Genomic DNA, 23,745 nt, shown 5'->3' on the forward strand with positions numbered 1-23,745 from the left:
AGCTGGATCTGACAGACAGGAGCTCACTCCATCTTGTGGATTCAAACCACTGACCTTCAGGTCAGCAGTTCAGCTGGCACAGAATATTAACCCATTGCACCACTATGGCTCCTTTTTTGGTTTACGATTTTAGCTAATACCATGTCAGTACTCCTGGTTTTAGTGTGAATTGTAAAGTAGCCATCCAGGGTGCTGAACTTCATCTCCCAATAGGGTCAACACCCTTGTGTATGCCCTAAAAGCTGGAGCAGGACCCACTCTCCTGGTAACTCTCCCACTGCTACTACATTTGGGAAACTGAGCACATAGCTTTAGTCTTTGCAACAAGCAGAAATACTTTACCAATATTTTGTCCTGCTAATCATGCATCTAAAAACAGACAAGATTCCTTAAGGGGACAGCTATTAACATTTTGGAGGTAGGAAAGGTATTTGCCTGGAGCAATGATAAGGAATTCTAATACGTTTTTGTTGCTTAGAGGCTTCAAGTTCAATTTTGGATTAGAGAATTTTGTTTTGTGCAACCCAATTTTCCCCTCATGACAATTTTAACGTTTAGTGAGAAACTTTTGCTTTAGACATAGAAATACAGTTAAGTGCTCTTAATAAGCAAATTAGGATATGATTCCTTTAAAGTAGTTAGAAACTTCTGAAGTAGATTTCGCTGCATGTTTTCAGGCATTTTTTGTGTGTGTCAGGAGCGATTTGAAGAACTGCAAGTTGTTTCTGGTGTGAAAGAATTGGCTGTCTGCAAGGATGTTGCCCAGGGGATGCCTGGATGTTTTACCATCCTTTGGGAGGCTTCTGTCATGTCCCCACATGAGAAGCTGGAGCTGACAGATGGGAGTTCACCTTGCTCCCTGGATTCAAACTGCTGACATTTGATCAGTCCTGCCTCCTGCCTGCACAAGGGGTTAACCAAAGGCTCCTCTATCAGGCAATAATATGTACATACACCAGATGAAAATTAAAGTGGCTCTATATTTGCTCTGTACACCTATATTATCTAGAAATCATAGCAGAGTTGGGGCTTGTTTTGCCAATGGCTTCAGGTATCTTCCAAACAAAAATTTATTTATCATTTATACTATAAAGCACATTTATGAACTGATTATTGGAGGCACAGTGGCGCAGTTGGTTAAACCTTGTGCCAGCTGAACTGCTGACCTGAAGGTCGGCAATTCGAATCTGCAAGATGAGGTGAGCTCCTGTCACGTTGCCAGGGCTCTACCTTGTTTAGGTAGAGATGAACCAAACTCCCAGTTTTATCAAACAGTTTAATTAAATCCAGTAACACCCAGCTGCAACCCATCTCCTGCACATCTCCACCCCTAATTGCTTTCACCCATGAACTCCCTCTTACAGATTACCAAACCCTCTAGAACTAATACTCACATTAACCCTTCCATCACCAACCACCATCAACTGCAGATCATATGACAGCTCCCATCTTTCAGCTCCAGCTTCCCATGTGGGGACATGAGAGAAGCCTCCCACAGGATGGTAACACATCCGGGCATCCTCTGGGCAACGTCTTTGCAGATGGACGATTCTTTCACACCTGAAGCGACTTGTAGTATATTCTCAATTTGCTTCTGACATGATAAAATAATGAACTAATTGCAACCAAACTTAATTTTTAGGCATTGGTTGACATCCTGAATATGTTCATATAAATGTGAACTAATAGTGTTTTTCAATTGTTGTTTTTCATCCACTTTGTATTGAACTTGATATAAAACCAGTTTTTAGGACTGGAATATGTGTTGATGGTCAAACTTTTATTTCAATCACAAGATTAGTGGAATCCTCAACATTAGCTTGAGCAAATCTGCATACATATCTTAGTATTAAATGATAATAAGCTGCTTCTCTCTGTGTACACTTACTTGAGAGGAAATGTTAGTGAACTCAATGGAACTTGGTTCCAAAGGAATTTACTTGAGATTGCATTGGAGAAGAACAATTTCTTATTTCTCCTTCTCTGCCAGACACCTCTTTCTTTTTAGATGGAAATGATTTCCTCTGTCTCCTGGGCATCCTCGTAGGATCTGTTTGACTGTGGTCTAAAGCTCCATTGATCTGCCAATTAAAACCCAATCTATGCTTGAAGCCCTGCTTTGAAAAAATGGTATTTTCAAAGTTCTTGGAAATGTTTTTTCCTCTGTGTGAAATTGGCTCAAGTAACCCTGCACACAACCAGACTTATAGAATCTGCTGATGGAAATAGAGATTTACTGGATTTCTATATACAGAATTACCAGATGCTTAGTGTCAGCCATCTCACCTCAAAAATGAGTTTAATTTCCAAAGGAAAAGGAGCTTTCCAAATGGCCAGTTTCTCATTTTCTAACAGCCTGGAGGGCCTCAAGATTGTAAAGACTGTTGTTATTCTTTCAAGCACTTGAAAAATGAATGTGTTTGTAGAAAAGTACTGTATAAAGTACAGTAAGTCATTTATTGCTAGTGCTGTCCTGTATTCTCCAAATTAAAACTAAAAGATCTGGCAGTGGAACAGAATTCGTGCCAGAAGGGTTAGAGATCAAAATCCCCAAGCCCTTGATTTTGCTGATTAATAATTAAAAACATCTAGTCTGCTTGGGTGAATAGCCTGGTTTTAAAGCTGATCATTTAGGAAAGGCTTGTTTGAAACCAAGCACCACCAGCCCAAAAACAAAGGGCACACACAAATGATCACAAAGCAGAACAAACTCTTCTGGGCAAACATTTGTCTTATGAAAGGCAGATGTAAAGTTCGCTGGCTTAGTTTGTTTATTTACATAACTGTATGTGGTAGAATGTGTTATGAGTTTGGGTAACATAGCTGTTGGAGACCAGAGGTATATTAGTAGATTGCTCATTTAAAAAAATAAATGGAAAAGTGAACATGAAAGAGAAAAAATATAGAAGTACTGCAATTAAAGAATGTATGCATAACCAGATAAGACTTCATTCAAGCAGATGTCTATAAGCCACACATTCAAATGCTGAAATGATGTGAAATATCCAATTCATTAAAAACTAGAGGTAGGTATTTGCCTTTCCAGGGTTGCAGTACAGTTTTTTAGTCATGCAAAACCCATTTATGCTGAACAGTAGTTAATTTCCAAGAAACAGATAAATGCAAAAATAAATAAATAAATACATGCACATCTGCAAATTAAAAAAAAAATCCAGTGCAAGCTTAGGGTAGACCTACCCAACTCTGCCTCCTGATTTTCTGGGCAGGTAAAGTCTGTTGACATCACTACATGGGTGTAATGAGTTGTGTCATCAGTTTTCTTGTTTTTCTGTCCAGATCATCCAGCTCTGCTTATGTCCAGTTCACAATTCCAGCAGTGTATCTGATGACGGGTATGGCCGAGGTGTTGATAGCTTTGATCGTATTTCCACAATTTAATTTGCTCTTCAGCATTTTTCTGACCCTTTGGACATATTATTACTGTCCACATTTTCCACACGTCCATGCTTGAAGTTGTCCAGGTGCAGTGTGCCCAGATATTTATAGGCTTCAGGCTGATTGCATTTTATGGTTTGATGATGATGATGATGGAGTTAGGAGGCTGCATTGCTCTCTCAGGATGTCCCCTCTCCCCACTGCTACTATTAGAAACATTTAAATGATGATTTGTTTTTGCGCCAGAATACTCTCCCATGTATTCTGAGGCCTTTCGGGACACTTTTTCAGTGTTTGTCCACTTGGCTTATTTTAGCTTCAGAGCAAGCATTTATTTAAGAAAGTCATTTCCATAGGGGGGACAGGGGAGGTAGATTATGGTAGAATTGTTCTCCGTACTGTATAGCTGGTATTGGAGGCATTTTAGACCTGCCCCAAGAAGATGCCACTGCTGGAGAAGGTGGTGGTGACTTGGGGCAGGCAGGGAGGCCAGCACATGCTCCTGCCGCCTCTCCACTGCGTTACCATATTACACTAATGTAATGCGCACTCCAATTTTGGCATGGTCATTTAGTCAAGAAAGGTGCACCTTAGATTCGCGTAAATACAGTATTTCTTTTACACCTTATACCAGTGGTTCTCAACCTGTGGATCCTCAAATGTTTTGGCCTTCAACTCTGAGAAATCCTAACAGCTGGTAAACTGGCTGGGATTTTTGGGAGTTGTAGGCTAAAACACCTGGGGACCCACAGGTTGAGAATCACTTCCTTATACACATAGTCTCAAGGTCATTGTATACCAGATAGTTTGAATACTTTTGTGCATGGAATAAAGTTACTGTCTCAGCCACCACTGTGGAAAATTTTGGATTTCATGGTATTTTGGAATTTTGGATAAGAGATACTGAACTTGTACACGGATCATTATTAAATAAGTCCTATTCTGTGCTTGGTCTCATGATCTTGTTATTTATTTGGATTTTAATGTTCCTTTTCTCTTAGGCGCAGGGTGCATAATAACATAGGAAGCATTTTGTAATGAAACACTGGAGTGTACAGTATATTAAAATAATAAAAAACCAAGCCCATCCTTATACATTTCTCCTCTCTACTAATCCCCTAGCAATAAATTATTGTCTGAAGAAACATGGTATTGCATTGCTTCCAGGGGATTTTGACCATGTGCATGTCATTATTATGCTTTTTAATACCGTGCTTCAGAATGTATTGCTTGTATTTATTAGAAGAAGCTATTCTCACATGAAAAACACAATAACGGCATGTAAGAATCTTTAGCTATTATTGAGAGAAGGAGATCTACATCTGAATATGGACATTAATTTACAGTGGGTGCTTGGTATCTGCTTTGATTTCAGAATCCCCTGTGGATACCAAAATCTGTGGATACTCAAGTCCCATCATAGTCAATGGTGTAGCAAAATTTGTTGTTTATTCATTCAGTTGCTTCCGACTCTTTGTGACCTCATGGATCAGCCCACGCCAGAGCTCCCTGTCTGCCGTCACCACTCCCAGCTCCTTCAGAGTCATGCCAGTCAATTCAAGGATACCACCCATCCATCTTGCCCTTGGTTGGCCCCTCTTCCTTTTTCCTTCCATTTTCCCAAGCATCATTGTAGCAAAATAGTGCTCCTAATATCAAATGGAAAAATCAAGGTTTGGGGAGTAGAGAGATATTTTCAAGCTTTGGACAGTTGAACACATACATGGTTGAATTAGTGAATGCTTGAATCTGCAGATACAGAATCCATGGATATGTCAGACTGACTGTATATATGTTTTTTTCTGAATTGGGAGCCATATGTGTAAATAAAAAATCAAACCTTTTTATTAATTTATGGGCAATTGAAATGTACATCCATCTGAAGATGTCAATCCCAACACTATTGTGTAACTGAGTCTGAATTCATGTCCACCTAGTCATGCTTTTCTGCACAATTAAAGCTAGATTGGGCAATTAAATGAACAATCTTATGGAATTAATTACACTCTTCTCTTAATTAAAACACTTCCAATAGTTGTATTCTAAGATTAAACCAGGGCTTTTGGGGGGTTTATAGTCTAAAGCTTTTCAAGCTCAGTTTTGAAGGAAAACCAATCCTGGTGTGCTCTCTGCTCGTGCAATTTCATAGCATACTAACTCTTTGAGTGCTGATATTTGGTTGGAAACACCAGGTTCTCTTCTCTTGGTACATCTGTTTGCATGCAATTTACAAATTGGAATGAGAGCCAAACAGAATGAATGTTGCATCGTAGCTGATTGGGGGCCAAGGCCTTTGCGGGATGGCTTCAAGTTTTTGATACCCTGCATGGTTCCCGTAGTCCAGTCGCTTTTCTGCAGGATGGATTCCATATGTGGCCAGGCTTCCAAACCGCATGAAATCGAATACTGCTGGAGAGTGAGAGTATTATTTAGAGAACTGATACAGAGGCTGCATTGTACGTATACACCATCTCGATGCTGTCAAGGAAAGCTTTTAAAATGCTCTTGGAGAGAAATGCCTTTGAAGTCTAAAAATAGAGCAAAAAAGCTGGAAAAAAACCACTGGCTCTTTGCAAGTTTCCCTCCCTACAGGCTTTCCACTTAACTGAGTGGGAGTTTGATTCAGGGGCAATTACCTGCTGCTTTGGAGGAAGCACACTCTGCTTCCTGCAGGCTCCCTGTGACATTCAGTAAAGGAACTCTCCAACCTCTCAGAGGCATCCATTTCAACTGTAAAGATGTTAGATTTTTCAATAATCACTCTGTGTGTGTGTGTATGTGTACACACCAACATGCTATAGTGATCTGAATGCTGAGCTGGAACTCTGGGAGATCAAGATCCACTCAGCCATGGAAACCCACTGTGTGATTTTGGGCAACTCACATTCTCTTTGCCTTAGAGCAGGCCTGCACAACTTGGCAACAGTAAAGGGACAGAGAGGCAAGATTCTGCCTTTTGCTGTCTTGCCCCTTGCTGAGTTTAATGCTAACTACTTTTGTGCTTTGAACTCTATTGCAGCAATTAAAGTAAGGGGGAAGGTGGAAGGAGGTGAGAGATGCTGGGACATCTGAAAAACAGCTGAAAAAGTGGGATTGCTGAGGATTAACCAGAACCATCCCTGCCAAATTGGCGCAGTAGGGGCATATGTGATTCCCATTGCCTTCTCTTCTTCCTATACATCCTTCCTTCCCACCTCAGCAACAGCAAGGCTTGGGACATGTGCTCATAGGCTTTTGCTGTGGTGGTGCAATGGTTAAACCCTTGTGCTGTCTGGACTGCTGACCTGAAGGTTGGGTTGCTGACCTGAAGGTTGCTGGTTCAAATCTGCAAGACAGAGTGAGTTCTTGTCTGTCAGCTCTAGCTTACAGGGAAATGAGAGAAGCCTCCCAGCAGGATGGTAATACATCTGGGCGTCCTCTGGGCAATGTCTTTGCAGAGGCCCCACGAAGCCTATCAGATGAAGCTAGATTGTTCTGTAGGTTCCATATGTGACTCCATTTCTGAAGTGTATGGAACACAAGGCTTTTAAAGACGTGGAGAAATCGAGTCCAAAGGTGTCCCTCCAGATAAAAACTGCTAAAAAGGGCTAAAAAGAAGTGGGATGGCAAATGTATTTATCCTTCTTTAATCTGTTTTAGTGATGTTTTTGTGTGGACGATCTTTCATATGTCCTTCAGTGCTCCTACTGCTGCCATTCTTTCTTGGACCCAAGAGAAGGACCAATAATATTTTCAAATTAATGACTGTTTGAATATTTTTACAGCTGCAACAGTGCAATTTCGAAGATAAGGAAATTATTGAAAAGTTCATTTTTCACAGGCATGGTCAGTGTTTTTTTGCTTTAATTAATGAAATAACTGTTGGTGTTTATGGTTTTGTAACAACAACAACAACAACACTTTATTTATATTCTGTCCTATCTCCCTAAAGGGATTCAGTACACATACACAGCAAACATTCAATTCCATTTTAGATAGACAGGACAGAGACAAACAGAACAGAAAGGAGGTATGTTGTGCTGACGTCCAGCTTTTTGTCGCCTTGGAGGTTGTGCTCGAATCCAGCCACAGGGGGTGCTGTTGATCTATCCTCTATGATGAAGAGCCATCAGAACTTCTTCCTTCCTTTTGGTCACCGGGCATTTTCTGATCTTTTTCTTTGTGGTCTCGTAAAATACCTCCCCTGCTTGCTTTAGCAGTACCTAATTTGTCTACTTACAGTTCAAGTTGTTTTCTAACTGCTTAGGTAAACAGTAAGCTGGGCTGAAAGTCAGGAGCTCACGCCAACCCGGGGCTTCGCACTGGCAACCTTTCGCTTGGTAGATCTGATCATTGCTGATGATTTACCAGCTGTGCTAAAGGGCGGTCTGAATTAGAATTTCCCCCCTTATATTGCTGTCTCTCTTTCTATTTAAAGTTTAATTTCTTTTGCTGATCCCCCGCCCCCCAAAAAAGGTTGAATATTATATATATATATATATATATATATATATATATATATATATATATCTCAGAAGGGGAAATAAGTGGGAGGAGACTGTATTGTCCTGTGTGACAAACAAAGCAAATTATTTCTCTGGAAATGGGAGCAGTTGAACACACCTGATGTGGGGTTCTAACTTCTCCAGATCATTTCAAGACGGAACAGCATGATAAGCCACACAAAGAGACAATTCCCCCTGCTTTCCACCCCTAGTGGGATGAAGTCCTTAGATGCAGGGTGATATGTATGACTATTTTGGTGAGAGGGATCAATATGTTTTAGTGACCATGAAGCCAAAGTGAAATATCTTTTCTTTCAACCATAGGGGAAATGGAGAGAGGATATAGAGAGAGGACATAGAGCAAAATTCAGCCCTCCAGGTGTTTTGGACTTCAATTCCCATAATTCCTAACAGCTGGTAGGCTGTTTGGAATTGTGGGAGTTAAAGCCCAACACACCTGGAGGGCTGATGTTTGCCCATGCCAGACATAGAGCCAGCCAGCTGATACTTAAGAGATCCCTGCAGTCTGCCATCACAATGTTATAGCTGCTGCTTGGAAGCTTGGCCTTTAAATAATTGTTATTCATAGTGTTGTCATTTCAGAAGGACACAGGAGACCATATTAATTACAGATTATTTAAAGGACACATATGCCGAAAGAGAAAATGGTCTCCAGGGAAACATCAGTACAGATTACGGTCTAATTAGTCCAAAGAAAACACAGTTTTAATAAAAATCTGACCTTCATGTGATTCCAAATATTAAACACATTCCCAGACCCCATACGGTTGTCTCTTGGAAGGCAATGTCTTTTGGCAAGTAGAATTTGTGCTATGTATAACCTTTAAAAAAATTCAGCCTCATTATAGTGTTATTAGAAAACTCATAGAAATAGTTAAGAAGGATGTGTAAAGACCCAGAATACCCTGAAAAAGCATGGTATTTTTTCCCTTGAGTGCTGAAAGGCATCTTCCTCTGCCGCACCTGTGAGTGCATTTTCCTCTGCCGCACCTGTGAGTGCATTTGGTTTTTAGTGCTGTTCCTCTTGCTTTTCTTGTTTATTCGTTCAGTCACTTCCAACTCTTTGTGACCTCATAGACTAGCCCACGCCAGAGCTCCCTGTCGGCCATCACCATTGCTAGCTCCTTCAGAGTCACGCCAGTCAATTCAAGGATGCCATCCATCCATCCATCTTGCCCTTGGTCGGCCCCTCTTCCTTTTTCCTTCTTTTCCCCACAGCATCATTGTCTTCTCTAAGCTTTCCTGTCTTCTCATTATGTGGCCAAAGTACTTCATCTTTGCCTCTACTATCCTTCCCTCCAATGAGCAGCCGGGCTTTATTTCCTGAAGTATGGACTGGTTGGATCTTCTCGCGGTCCAAGGCACTCTCAGAATTTTCCTCCAACACCACAGTTCAAAAGCATCTATCTTCCTTCACTCAGCCTTCCTTATGGTCCAGCTCTCATGTCCATAGGTTACTACAGGGAATACCATTGCTTTGACTGTGGATCTTTGTTGCCAGTGTGATGTCTCTACTCTTCACTATTTGATCGAGATTGGTCGTTGCTCTCCTCCCAAGAAGTAAATGTCTTCTGATTTCTTGGCTGCAGTTTGCGTCTGCACTAATCTTTGTGCCTAGAAATACAAAGTCAGTCACTGCCTCCATGTTTTCTCCCTCTATTTGCCGGTTATCAATCAGTCCGGTTGCCAGAATCTTGTTTTTTTTTTTTAATGTTTAATTGCAGCCCAGCTTTTGCACTTCCTTCTTACCTTGATTAGAAGGCTCCTCTGCTCCTCCTTGCTTTCAGCCATCAAAATGTTATCATCTGCATATCTAAGATTGTTAATTTTTCTTCCTGCAATTTTAACCCCAGCCTTGCATTTGTCAAGCTCCGCACATCAAATGATGTGCTCTGCATACAAGTTGAATAGGTTGGGAGAGAGTATACAACCCTGCCATACACCTTTCCCAATCTTGCTCCTCTTCCTACACTTTCCCAATCTTCTTTTAAAATCTCTCAATTTTTGGCATTGTTTGTCCACACTGCCTTCTAATCCTATTAGCTGTGGTGCTCCTTGTGGTTTTGTGTCAAACTCAGCTTTGGCACAAAGCTGAACTTCATTTTCATGTCCCAGGTGCTTGCAAAACAAGAGCAGACGAGTTTCAAGAGCCAGTTGCAGTTCACTGAAATGTGGACAAGTGAACAAGAAGATAGTGAAGCAAGCCAGAGAGAGAGAGAGAGAGAAAGGACACAAAGCCAAGCATCATCAGCAACAAGAAATGAAACAAAGCAGTGCTGAACTCACACAGAGCACACGGATCAGAAAGATGTGTTAGTTAATATTCAGAAAGATTTGAATTTTGGGGGTCCAGTCAAGCCTTGCAATTATCAATTTGAAAAAGGTACTATGGAAAACCCTGTCTGGGACCTTGAAGAACATGGTGTTTTCCAGATTGCTGTGGTGTTTGGAGATGGCGAGATTTTTTGTCTAGACAAGAACATCTGGGGAACACCAGATTAGAGAACGCAGGTGTAGCCAATAGCAACTAGATGAGCAAAGAAGCTGTCAAGATATATAGCAGTGACAGGAACCCAGAAGTCTTAGTATTAACTAGAACATCTTTATCTACTTCAGTAGTTCTCAACCATTCCTAATGTCACAACGCCTTAATACAGTTCCTCATGTTGTGGTGACCCCTAACCATAAAATTATTTTTGTTGCTACTTCATGACTCTAATTTTGCTACTGTTGTGATCATAATACCCGGTACGCCCAAATTTGAATATTGGAGAGTTTGGGGGGGGGGGGGATTTATTTTGTTATTTGGAGGTTATAGTTGCTGAGATTTATTGTTTGCCTACAATCAAAGAGCATTCTGAACTCCACCAACGATGGATTTGAACCAAACTTGGCACACAGAACTCCCATGACTAACAGAAAATACTGGAAAGATTTGGTGGGCACTGACCTTGAGTTTTGGAGTTGTAGTTCACCTACATCCAGAGAGCACTGTGGACTCAAACAAGGATGTGTCTGGATCAAACTTGGCACAAATACTCAATATGTCCAAATGTGAACACTGGTGGAATTAGGGGAAAATAGACCTTGACATTTGGGGGTTGTAGTTGCTGGGATTTATGGTTCACCTAAAATCAAAGAGCATTCCCAACCCCACCAAAAATAAAATTGGGCCAAACTTCCCATGCAGAACCCCATGACGAACAGAAAATACTGTGTTTTTGATGGTCTTTGGAGACCCCTCTGACACCCCTTCATGACCCCCCAGGGGTCCCGACCCCTAGGTTGAGAAACACTGATCTAGATTATATTGAATAGTAAAATGATATTTACTTTAGAAGACCGAGACAGTTTAAATTAGTGGTTGCTAATAAGCTTTAAAAAATGAAGAGAACACAAATAATTGCATAGGATAAATATACAGCAATTGCTACATTAGCATTATCCAAAATTAGGGGCAAGAGTTCATGTTTTATGGAACTCTTAATCTTCCTGATTGTAGATGAAAACAGTTCACTGCCATTGTGGCGTGCAATTATTCATTTATAAAAAGGCACCTAGTGTTAGCAATTGCTAATCCTTCTGGGCTCCTTGCAATATTAGTGAGGCAATTCTACTAATGGTGTATGGAAAGGAAAAATGAAAACTGTAGGCATTTCCAGATTTTAGGATTTTTAAAAAAGAAAATGATGTTTCAAAGATAATGTTTAAGGAAACTTTTATTCACTTGACTGCTGTGAGTTTTCTGGGCTGTATGGCCAAGTTCCAGAAGCATTCTCTCTTGATATTTCACCCATATCTATTGCAGGCATCCTCAACTGAGGTCAGTTGAAAACTAGGCAAGGGATGTTTATATATCTGTGGAATGTCCAGGGTGGGAGAAAGAACTCTTGTGTGTGAATGTTGCAATTGGCCACCTTGATTATCATTGAATAGCTTTGCAGCTTCAAAACTGGCTGCTTCCTGCCTGGGGATCTTTTGTTGGAAGGTGTTAGCTGGCCCTGGGTGTTTCCTGTTTGGAATTCCCTGTTTTTTTTTAGTTTTGCTCTTTATTGACTGTTCTGATTCTAGAGTTTTTTAAATACTAGTAGCCAGATTTCGTTCATTTTCATGGTTTCCTCCTTTCTGATGAAATTGTCTCCATTATTGTGGATTTCAGTGGTTTCTCTACATAATCTGATATGATGGTTGTTAGAGTGGTCCAGCATCTCTGTGTTCTCAAATAATATGCTGTGTCCAGGTTAGTTCATCAAGTGCTTTGCTATGACTTTTATTCACTTGCCTGGGAGAAGCCATAGATCTTCAGTTTGTTGCCAGTCCTTCCTTCCCCTATAAATAAAGTGTCAAAAATATAACATGAGGTTTGTTGTGGGGATGGGGGGTATAATTTTTGTCTTTTTCTGGGGTGATTATGCCACCAGCAAGAAATTTCTGAATTAACAGGACATGTCTGAGTACATGTCTTCGCTTTTGCAAGGTTTTTTTTTTTTTTTTGGCCTGAGAAAGTGTTATCAGTTTCCAGTCTTATCTCTGCCTTCTGATCTGTCAGATTTCCCGTCTTCGCATCCTCTCAAAGGTTGCCTGACAGCAGGAGAGCTTTGAATGATTTTGGAAGGCTTTGTGCATCTCCCTCCCAATCGGTCAGGAACCAGTTAGTCCTGATAGAAGTTGCAAGCAGGCGCTTTAGCTTCTGTTTTGAAGGGCATGCAAGTTCGTTCATTGACCAGTAATGGAAAAAATGAAGTGAGTCCAAAAGAGTGATGGAAATAACTAAGTCTGATCTGTGGCTATGAATGAAAAAAGTTTGTGAAGTGTTCTTTTTATTATCTCTCCATGATTTGAATGCGAACAAGGGAAATGATTCTTCGTTAACAAAAAGCGTCACGCTGATTTTCCTTTTTGGCTCCCAGCAAGACTGTGTTTATTTAAGCTGCAAAAATAGGACTCAAACTGCCCATTCATGGCAGTGGACCTCATCCGATCCTCACCCCGCTTTTGTCTCTGAACTTTCCCCTTTCTCTCCTCATTACATCTCTTCTCTGCCAATATGCTTCTCCGCCAGCTTGGCAAGGGCTCCTCTTCTGGGGAAGGTTTTGCTATGATGTTCACTGGTATGTTTACATGTGGACACATCACTGTTATATTTCTCAATAGCATTGCGTATATAACTTTACTGCCCAATAGTTATTTTAGTGCTGTAAAAAGCTTGTCATGGGTATTGATATTTTAAAGAAAAAAGTCAAGAAGGAGCTTTTTGTGTTCTCAAAATGGAAGCATTGTTTAGGAGAGCGGTCTTCTTCCTGACAGCAGGATACACTGAAAATATGTCACTCTTTGTTATTTCAAGTTGGACTCTTCACTTTCTGAATGGTCTCTCTATTCTAAATTTTCTTAACCAATACCAACCTGTGTTTCTTTTCTTCGTAAAACAAAGGAACAGAAGCACATGCTGTTATCCATAACTTTTTCCATGCTCCTTGAAGTAAAGTGCTGTTTTGTCTTGCTCTAGCTTTCAAATATAACTTTGAAAAAGTATCCGGCCTTTACAAAGCACATATAGATTGACTTCTATTTAGAATCCAGACCCAAAACTGACAGACTGAATGAAGCAAAACTAAAGGCCATCTAGAGCCGTGGTTCTCAACTTGTGAGTCCCCAGATAATGATGATGATGATGATGATGATGATCATTATTATTTATTTATATTCTGCCCTTCTCACCTTGAAGGGGAAACAGGGCGGATCATAGTACACAAACACAGCAAACATTCAATGCTGCTTTGTATAGACCAGTGGTCCCCAAACTAAGGCCTGAGGGCCGAATACGGCCCACCAAGGTCATTTACCCGGCCCTCGCTCAGGGTCAACCTAAGTCTGAAACAACTTGAAAGCACACAACAACAACAACAACAACAACAACCTTATCTCATCAGCCAAAAGCTAAAATACTAATAAGTTTATACTTGTTAAAATTGTTCTTCAGTTTAATTATTGTATTGTTTTAAAGTGGTTTTTGGACTACAAACAAGATATGTGCGGTGTGCATAGGAATTCATTCATGTCTTTTTCAAATTATAATGCGGCCCTCCAACAGTTTGAGGGACTGTGACCTGTTAAAAAGTTTGAGGACCCCTGGTATAGACAATACACAGATAGACAGAAGAGAAAGGAGGTGTGGCTCCCTCAAGTGCTGAAAGGCATCTGTTTGTCATAATATGTGAAAATAATATATGATTTCCCACTTCTCTCTGTGTGTGTTGCATTAAGCATTCTTTGTTTTGCATTTGGAAAGTAAAATTGAGCTCAATTTGCATATGAAATTACTAAGACTGTTTTCTCTTTAGGGGAATTCTCTTGTGAGAAAGAGAATGGGGAGAGAGAATCACAGAAAATATGCATTCCTCTAGCGCAGTGGTTCTCAACCTGTGGGTCCCCAGACAGGCCCGTAGCCAGGATTTTGTTTCGGGGGGGGGGGGGTGATTTTTTTTCAGGGGGGGTTTCGGGGGGGGGGGGGCTGAGTCTGAGTGAAAGAGGGTCTAGCCTAGCAAACCTTTTGTATCATTACCCCAATACCCCCATGCATATGGGATATATTGAGTATGATGATCAGATCATGTTATGAATAAACATAACTGTTTAAATAATGCACCAGTAAGGCCTTTTTGCAAACCATGAGAATTTCGGGGGGGGGGGGGGCTGAAGCCCCTCAAGCCCCCCCCCCCTCCCCGGCTACATGCCTGTCCCCAGATGTTTTGGCCTTTTGCTCCCAGAAATCCTACCAGCTGGTAAACTGGCTGGGATTTCTGGGAGTTGTAGGTCAAAACATCTGGGACCCACAGATTGAGGACCACTGTAGAGCAGGCATGGGCAAACTTCAGCCCTCCTGGTGTTTTGGACTTCAACTTCCACAATAGGCTGTTAGGAATTGTGGGAGTTAAAGTCCAAGACACCTAGACGGCCGAAGTTTGCCCATGCCCACTTTAGACATTGATTCTGGGTGAATAACTTGAAAACCAATGTGGTACAATGGTTTAAATGTTGGGCTACAACTCTGGGAGCCCACAGTTTGAATTCCCATTCAGCCATAAACTATCACTTAGCGACCATAGCCACATCTTCTCAGCCTAAGAGGAAGGCAATGGCAAGCCTTCTCTGAAGAAAGCTTTGCTGAGAACACCCTGTGACAGGTCACCTTAGGGTCACCATACTTCAGTACTTTCATTTACATAAAATCGGAATAGATGAAGGTAAGACAAGGGTCACAAATAACTTCAAGGCACATAATCAAGAGAATCTTAATTGAATAAGATATTTCTGGAACTAAAAATGATTACAGTTGACACCAAAAGCAAACCTCACACCAGAAGTCACTTGCAGTTTCCCAAGTTGCTCCTGACCTGAAAAAAAAAATCACACAGGCTTTCTTATCCATTGTAGGATGCTTCCAGCACAGCTCGGGGATGGAGCCTGCCAGATCCCATCAAACAACACACAACTTCTTCTGGTGGGGCTCCGTCCCCAAACTGTACTGGAAATGTCCTATGATGGTTAAGAAAGCCTGAGTGATTTTTGTGTGTGTGTGTCAGGAGCAACTTGGGAAACTGCAAGTCGCTTCTGGTGTGAGGAAATTTGCCTGTGCTGTCCCAGCAGCAGGGACAGCACCGGGGAAGATGTGCAGTGGTGCTTTCCCCCGTGTGATGGGGAAGGCAGTGCTGTGGGCGATGTGGTACGTGGTGCAACTGATTCTTCTGCTGCCCCACAGATTTGCAACGATGCCCGGCAGATCCCCCCCCCACACACACACACTGTTGCCCGCATTAAGGCACTTGACGTGATGAGGTCCTTAATCCAGTCATGGGATTTGAATCAGGTGGGGACAAGGATGCTGGGGATGAGCGTGGTGTTCACATATGAGATTTCTATGTTCAGATTTCTAAGTAGCTGGATTTTGTCATTCTTATGACCAACTTGAAAGGAAGCCATTATATGGGAAGAAGGGGCAAATGGCAATTGGTCTCTCATTCTCCCTTTGCTGCAGCCAGCTGGCAGGTCCTTTAGTCTTGAGGGATTTATCTGACTTTAAGGAAGCCTTATGTTTTATGCATTTTGTGAGGCAGAAGATGAGCTGTTTACTCTTCTTCTGACAAAGGTTGACCAAAAAAGAAGAGATTTCTGGATTGGAGTGTATTGTGTGGGTATGTATACAGTTCCCTTTGTCAATGCAAGCATATTTCCTCAAGTTCTTTCTTCTCCTGCTTTATGTGGGAAATGTTATTTGCTAAACTGACAGGATCTCCAGGGTGTAAGCTGACAGGCTTCACGCAGATTACAAAAGGCATGAACTGAAACTAGCTTTCCTTAGAGATAAAACTGAGAGCCGATGATGCTGTGGGCGACAACACTGGCTCTTTCAGCACACGACATCATGGCCTTGAGGGGGTGAGATGTCTTCCTGTCCACCTTATTGCATTTTAAAGTTAGGTACATAAAAGCAGATGATTGCATTATAAGCTGAGGTCTGGTTCAGGGATTTTGTTTATAATTTTAGGTGCTTTCTAGTCTCAATATGCCTGTGGTTACTGACTTGAACATTTTCACAAGCCATTTGCTTCAGGTCGTATCCTGAATATATATCCAGGCAATTTAAAATGTGTAGACCATAATCTGGTAGTTAAGTGCTGCAAATGTTTCTAATATCATTTTCTTTTTTAAAACAATAGTTTTAGAAATACTGCCTTAAACCCTGGAGAAGTGCTCTGATCAGTATGCCAGTATGACAATACTCTGGTTGGATGGATTTGTTGTTGTGTGCCTTCACATTATTTCTAACTTTTGGCAAACTTAAGATGACTTTTTCACAGAGTTTTCATATATATATATATATATATATATATATATATATATATATATATAGCGTTTCTACTTTCATTTACATAAAATCAGGATAGATGAAGGTAAGACAAGGGTAAAAAGGTCAGGATGGGATGTGGATAGGTAATAGGTAGTGTGTCTCTACAAGGGACAGGATAGACAGATAAAGAAGGTCAGAGGGACTGAGGGGCAGAAGAAAGAAAAAGGGGAGGGGGGGGTTGGTGCATGGGTTTTTTGTTGATTTCCAAATCTCCTTCTTTGCGACTTCCAGTGGTATATGTTCGTATCTTCAATTTTCTCACTAATCTTCTTTTCCTCCCCTCTTCCAAATCCATTATTCTATTATTTTATTTTATGTTTCTATATTGATTCTTAAGGCCCCTGGTGGCGCAGCAGGTTAAACTGCTGAGCTACTGAACTTGCTGACCTAAAGGTTGGTGGTTCAAATCCGGATAGCCGGGTGAACTCCTGCTGTTAGCCCCAGCTTCTGCCAACCTGCAAGTTTAAAAACAAGCAAATGTGAGTAGATCAATAGGTACCGCTTCTGTGCAAAAGTAACAGTTCTCCATGCAGTCATGCTGGCCACATGATCTTGGAGGTGTCTGTGGATAACGCCAGTTCTTCGGCTTAGAAATTGAGATGAACACCACCTCCTAGAGTCAGACACAACTAGACTTAATGTCAAGGGGAAAACTTTACCTTTTTTTCTATTAATTCTTATCTCAATGCCCCCCCCCCCTTCCCCAATTCCAATAGTTTCTAAGGGATGAAATCCCTGTGTTTTCCAAAACCCACAGCACTTTATTATGGTCAATCAGAATGTAATGAAATTTTGTTAATTTTTGACTAATTCCAAACTCCTAACTTAGGTACCTGGTATAAAGAAAGGTACACGATGAGGGAAGAAACAGAAAACTACTCCATATCTCAGCAGACATTATAGTCTTGGAGTTTGTAGTTGGGCCTCTTCTCCTTATGGAGACTGCAGACTGAATGGGTTACTGCTGGATGTGAGGGTAGCAGGTTCCCTCCTACATGATGACATTAGGACCAAGACAGAAGGATGAATCTCCATTTCCAAAAACACAAGCCAGCTACAGCTCAGAGATGTGTCATTTGCCTTGGGCAAATTATACAAGCTTTTGAGTTGGCATAGAACAGAAATATGGAGAAACATGCCAGCCCTTATATAAGCAAGGGTTGGAGAATATTTTTAAGTGCTGCACCAGATAAGAGAGTCAATTGAAATCAAATTACATTACCACATGGTTGGAAGAAATGGTGCCCTCAGTACAAAGCCTCTCTTTAGATGATTAAAAAAAAAGTATTATTCGTTTCACTTTGCTTGTGAATCTCCAAATCTTGTATTTTCAAAAATACCTCTTCTAGACGTGGAGGTGGGGTGTGAAAGAGGGAGACTAAGTCCCTCAATTTCTATGATATTTGAAAGAAAATCAGTTTCAATGCAAATTTGGCACTAATATTGATCCCACCCCCCATTTTTCAAAATATGTTTCAATATAAAATTGGGGGTAAAAGTCCCCCAAATGGGTTAAGGGAATAAAACTTTCTCCTTGTCATTAATTCAGAGGTGGTGCTCATCTCCATTTCTAAGCAGAAGTGCCAGCATTGTCCATAGGCACCTCCAAGGTCATGTGGCTGGCATGTCAGCATGGAGCCATGTTACTTTCCCGCCAAAGTAGTACTTATTGATCTACTCATCTTTGCATGTTTTCAAACTGCTAGGTTGGCAGAAACTGGGGCTAACAACAGAAGTTCCCCCTGTTCCATGGATTTGAACCACTGACCTTCTGGTCAGCAAGCTCAGCAGCTCAGCAGTTTAACGCATTGCACACCATGACCCCATTTTGTTGCTCTGTCACAGTTTTAATCAGATTCTGAAATTCAATGAATTATGTTTTTAGGAATGTCTTTCATGAAAATAGTGTTACTCTTGCTTGTGCTGATATCTTTTCTCTTTTTCCTGGTTTAGGCAATACGTTGGCACATAGACTTGCAACCCTGGGCAAGCTCACCATCATCGCTGAAGGATGAAGCCCTCCGGCTCTTAAAATATATCAGCACTACCCAGGTTGGTTTCCATCTTGGCGTTTGTCTACAAAATCAGAGCCTGAGGTTTTGTGCTCAGCAAAATCCTGTTTCATTATGACCCCACAAATGCGTAATAGAGGATAGGCAATTTCATATTGTGTTCTAACAGATTAAAATAAATGACCAGATTGAAATAATAGTGAAAACAACAGCAACAAAATAATAATAATAATAATAACAACAACAACAACAACAACAACCATCGAAGACTCTGTCACAAGCCAGTAAAGGTGGTCCCAGTGGTGATCAGCACACTGGGTGCAGTGCCCAAAAACCTTGGCCTGCACTTAAACACAATTGGCGCTGATAAAATTACCATCTGTCAGCTGCAAAAGGCCAACCTACTCAGATCTGCACGCATTATTAGCTGATTCATCACACATTCCTAGACATCTGGGAAGTGTCCGACGTGTGATCCAATACAACAGCCAGCAGAGTGATCTTGTTTGATGTGTACTAATCCTGATGTATTTCAAATAATCATAATAATAACAACTTTATTATTGTATCCCACCATCATCTCCCCAGAGAGACTCAGGGTGGCTTACACATGGCACAAGATGATTAAACATAAAATGAAAACAAATTAAAAATACAATTAAATACAACATATGGACATATAAAACATCAACTAACACTCCATTAAAAACAGCGCTAATCAACCAATGGCGGTAAGCTACTAAACACATGGCCAGCCAATAAACAAACAAAGTGGGAATGGGATAAGTGCAAAACTGTAGCCATGGGAAGAGGGCATGGGAAAAAAGAGCAAGGCTGCATCACAACTGTGTAAATAACTAGGGACTAGGCGTTCTCAAATGCTTGTTTCAAGAGCCAGGTCTTCAGGTCCCACTGGAAAGAGGACAGTGTGGGGGCTTGCCTAATTTCCCTGGGGAGGGCATTCCAAAGCTGGGGGGCCACCACCGAGAAGGCCCACTCCTTCCTCCCCACCAACTGCACTTGAGATGGTGGTGGGACTGCGAGGAGGGCCTCCCTGGCAGATCTCCGAGCCTGTACCAGTTCATAGGGGAGGATGTGGTCACAAAGATAGATAGGACCTGAACAAAACCTCTGAAAAGGTACACTTTCTTTGAGGAGTTAATCACAAATCCCATCATTACAACAAAGGCCCGGGGGGGGGGGGGGGGGGAGGGAATAGGACTTGGCTGAGAACTGAGTTATGTGTACTTGCTGCATAGGATCCCTAAAATATTGGATATTATACCGAATATTTTCTGAATGTTTATTTGGTAGTTATATTTCCCTCCAAACTATAGGCTGTGATGCTTCAGCTGATGTAAGTTTATAACGGCACTATTATGGACTAAGGGCATGACTATATTGTAGAATTAATTCAATTTATCACCACTTTAGTTGCCATGGCTCAATGCTATGAAATCATGCAGGTTGTAGTTTTACAAGGCCTTTATCCTGTGTCAACGAGTGCTGTCTCCTTACCAAAATATAACTCCCATGATCCCATAGCATTGAGTCATGGTAGAGGTGTCACACTGCATTAATTCTACAGCAGAGATGCACCCTAAGACAATAGTAACTGATCCAAGGTCACTCAGAATCTCAAGAAGCTAAGGAAAATATGTGTGTTTTCTTTGTGTTTGTGGAAGGTTTGGGGACAAAAAAAAGTGCCTTAGTAGCACAAATTATGTCCCTGGTGGATTTTTGCTAGTTAAAGATATACATGGCAGCTGAATTCAGATACATTTTCAACTCTTCAGGTGACAGTGATGTCAAGTGCCTTGCTGGTAAATCTGGTTTTTGTGCATTTCACAACAAAACATTATCAGGCCCAAAACATCTTGACCAATTGGAGAAGGACAAATTGCATCCATTAAATAATTGAGTGCATTGGCTGGGGCTGCTGGGAATTGCAGTCCAACCATCTGGAACACAACACTTCAGATAAGTTGTTATTAAAATATAAATTATTGGAATATATAAAACTGGAAAACCAGGTAAACAATAATTGGGCTGCAGATTGGAAGTGAACATCAAAATCTGTGCTGAATGTTGTCCCAAATTGTCTGACTGAATTTTAGTTGAGTTATCACTTTACCTCTAGGAATAAAATGAATGCCAGAATACGGATATCCTTCGTCCCCAGACAGATACAGACTTCTTCCAACAGTGGGTTATTTTCCATATGATGTATGGAAAATGTACAAAAAAGTGTCTTTTTTCAGATTTGGAAGGAGAGCAATGAAAGTATATCACTGAGGTCTTTGAAGGTCAGCAAATAGTTTATAGTTCTCTGTGAGTGAGACTTGGAGTGCAGTAGCCTTACTGTTCAGAAAACCATCCCCCCTTTCCAAGAATGTAATACAATGTGGCAGCTTCTGCCAGGCCTTGCTAGTTGGGTCAAAACCTACAAGGGCATCAATTTGTAGAGGTTTTATAGTTGCTGACAGGGCAATCAGGAGTTTAAGCTTTGGGAATGACTGTCCTCAGCCCCCCAGGGCTAAATTAGATTGAGAAGTTAGAGGAGCCCTCATTTCCCCCCTGCCAGATGCTGCTGCATTCCCATCTTAATGTTAGCACAGAGTGAATATTAAAAGATGCGTAATTTAATTTCGTGGTCTGGGCGTTCACTCTTTTTCTAACTAGCAGTTTGGAAGAAGCTGCTTACTGGCTTAGCTCCAAATAAGTGTGCAGCTACTTTTGTGAGACCAAGGGAGATATGAGCTTGGCATTTTCGTGCAAACAACAGGAAAGGGGGGGAGGGAATCTGAGATGCTGACATTCAGTATTTACTGCCTTTCATATTCATTCTGTTGGTCAAGTTGATTTTTTAGAATCTCTCCCAACATCAGTGATACATGACCCTTTAGATTTCTGTCAGAAGAACTGTCAGTGCAGATTGCATTGAAGGAGTTGAGACCTGATCTCTCCCCCCCCCCCCAAAATAACCCCTATTCTGAATACAAACATTTTTTGTCTGATTTGGGAAGCTAAACAGGACTATCTGGTACAATTTACCTCTGTTCTCTCCTTATGTGAAAAGAAAGAATGCATTTTTAGGAATTGCTATATTGAATGGGAAACCAAGAGATGCACCTGGTATTTGAGTGAATTTACTTACTTACTTACTTACTTACTTAGGCGATTTCTCATAGCCCAAGGATGGGGGCCCTCCAAGTGTAGTGTCTTGGTGGTGGATCTGTAGGTAGCTGTAGAACCCTATTCTTGATCTGCATGTTCTCCCATGGTGAGGACATGGATTTCCAGGTAGAAGACGGTCCTGGTCAGGGTTGGCCTGATGTTCCTTTCTCTTGGCACATTTCTCACTTTCACCCTCCATTTGTGCCTCTTTGAATTCTGCAGCATTTCTGGTCACAATTGACTTCCACTTAGAGCGCTCAAGGGCCAAGGCTTCCCAGTTCTTGGTGTCTATGCCACAGTTTTTAAGGTTGGCTTTAAGCCCATCTTTAAATCTCTTTTCCTGTCCACCAACATTCTGTTTTGTGTTCTTGAGTTGAGAGTATAGTAACTGCTTTGGGAGATGGTGATCTAGCATTCGGACAATGTGGGAAGTCCAGCGGTTGATGGTGTAGGAGCATCGCTTCTGCTTCTTCCAGCACGCTGACATTTGTCCTCCAGTCTTCCCAAGAGGTTTGCAGGATTTTTCAGAGGCAGTTCTGATGGAATCATTCCAGGAGTTGAGTTGAATTTAAGAAGCTATTGATGTGATTATGGATCAAAACTTTTGGGGCAGAAACAGCAGCTATGGTATGAGCAAATACCAGGTATTATATTTTTAACACGGGGAAGTATTGTCTCTGGGCTGCATGTTGTAATTTTTAACTACTGTGAAATTGACCTTAACCTATGGTGACCCTCCAAGACACTCTATTCCGAACATCCCTGTTCAGGTCTCGCAGATTCATGTATTTGGCTTCCTTTAATGAGTCAACCCATTAGTTATGTGGTAGTCTTTGTCTACCGCCTTTTATCTTATAAAGCAATGCAGATACTGTATTGTCATGATATGGTCAAACTATGAAAGTGTCAGTGTATTCATCTTGGCTTCTAGGGAGTTCAAGGTTAATTTACCTTAGGTCCCCATCTATTTAGCAGTCTCCAATATCCACAAAAATAAGTTGATTTTCTTTCTATCTTTGCACTTTTGGATCTGATCTAGTTCTTTCATAGCTGCCCTGCCAAATCCTTCTTGTGATATCTTGACAGCTGTCTCCATTCTGATTCATGACTAAGCCAAAATATAGAAGAGTTTTGTGTGTTCATCATCTGCTTTAAAAGAGCTATCCAAGGTGCTAGACTTGGGGGAGATAGGGTTCAATAATTGGATTTTTTAAAATTTCCCACTGAAAAACTTTAAAGTTATACAAAGCTTCTGTGGTTGTTATTTTTGTTTCCTTAATGTTCAGCTTTAAATCTGCCTTTTCTACATTTGACTCTGCGATCCCTTTGTATGTCTACAAACTCCCAAATTTCCTGGAGTGTAATTGTTTTTTAAATAAAAGTAAAAATTGCCTGATAACACAGCCCAACAAAAAAAATCTTGATGGCTTGGTTTTTAGGCCTCTTCCTGGGGTTATTTGGGGGCACTGGTTCAGAAAATGGCATTGCATCAGCTCTAATTTCTTGAGGCCCTTCCACACAGCCATATAATCCAGAATATCAAGGCAGAAAATCCTACAATAACTGCTTTAAACTGGGTTATCTGAGTCCATACTGCCATATATTCCACTTCAAAGCAGATAATGTGGAATTTTATTCAGCTGTCTGGAAAGGGCCTAAGATGTGGTTATGATTATTTTCCTTGTTTTTTTATTAAAATATACATTTTATTTTAAAATTATAATACACCCACAATACACATTAC

General features: G+C 41.0%; 1 protein-coding gene across 1 annotated transcript in view; it reads left to right on the forward strand.

Moving 5' to 3' along the window:
- The window catches only part of METTL24 (methyltransferase like 24), a 101,750-nt gene that overhangs the window by 12,132 nt on the left and 65,873 nt on the right, over window positions 1–23,745 (forward strand). The window contains exon 2 of the mRNA XM_060753163.2: window positions 18,766–18,864. Coding sequence (XP_060609146.2) covers window positions 18,766–18,864 — 99 coding nt within the window. The remainder of the gene's footprint in view (window positions 1–18,765; window positions 18,865–23,745) is intronic.

The sequence above is a fragment of the Anolis sagrei genome, chromosome 1, assembly GCF_037176765.1.
Source record: "Anolis sagrei isolate rAnoSag1 chromosome 1, rAnoSag1.mat, whole genome shotgun sequence".
Lineage (NCBI taxonomy): Eukaryota > Metazoa > Chordata > Lepidosauria > Squamata > Dactyloidae > Anolis > Anolis sagrei.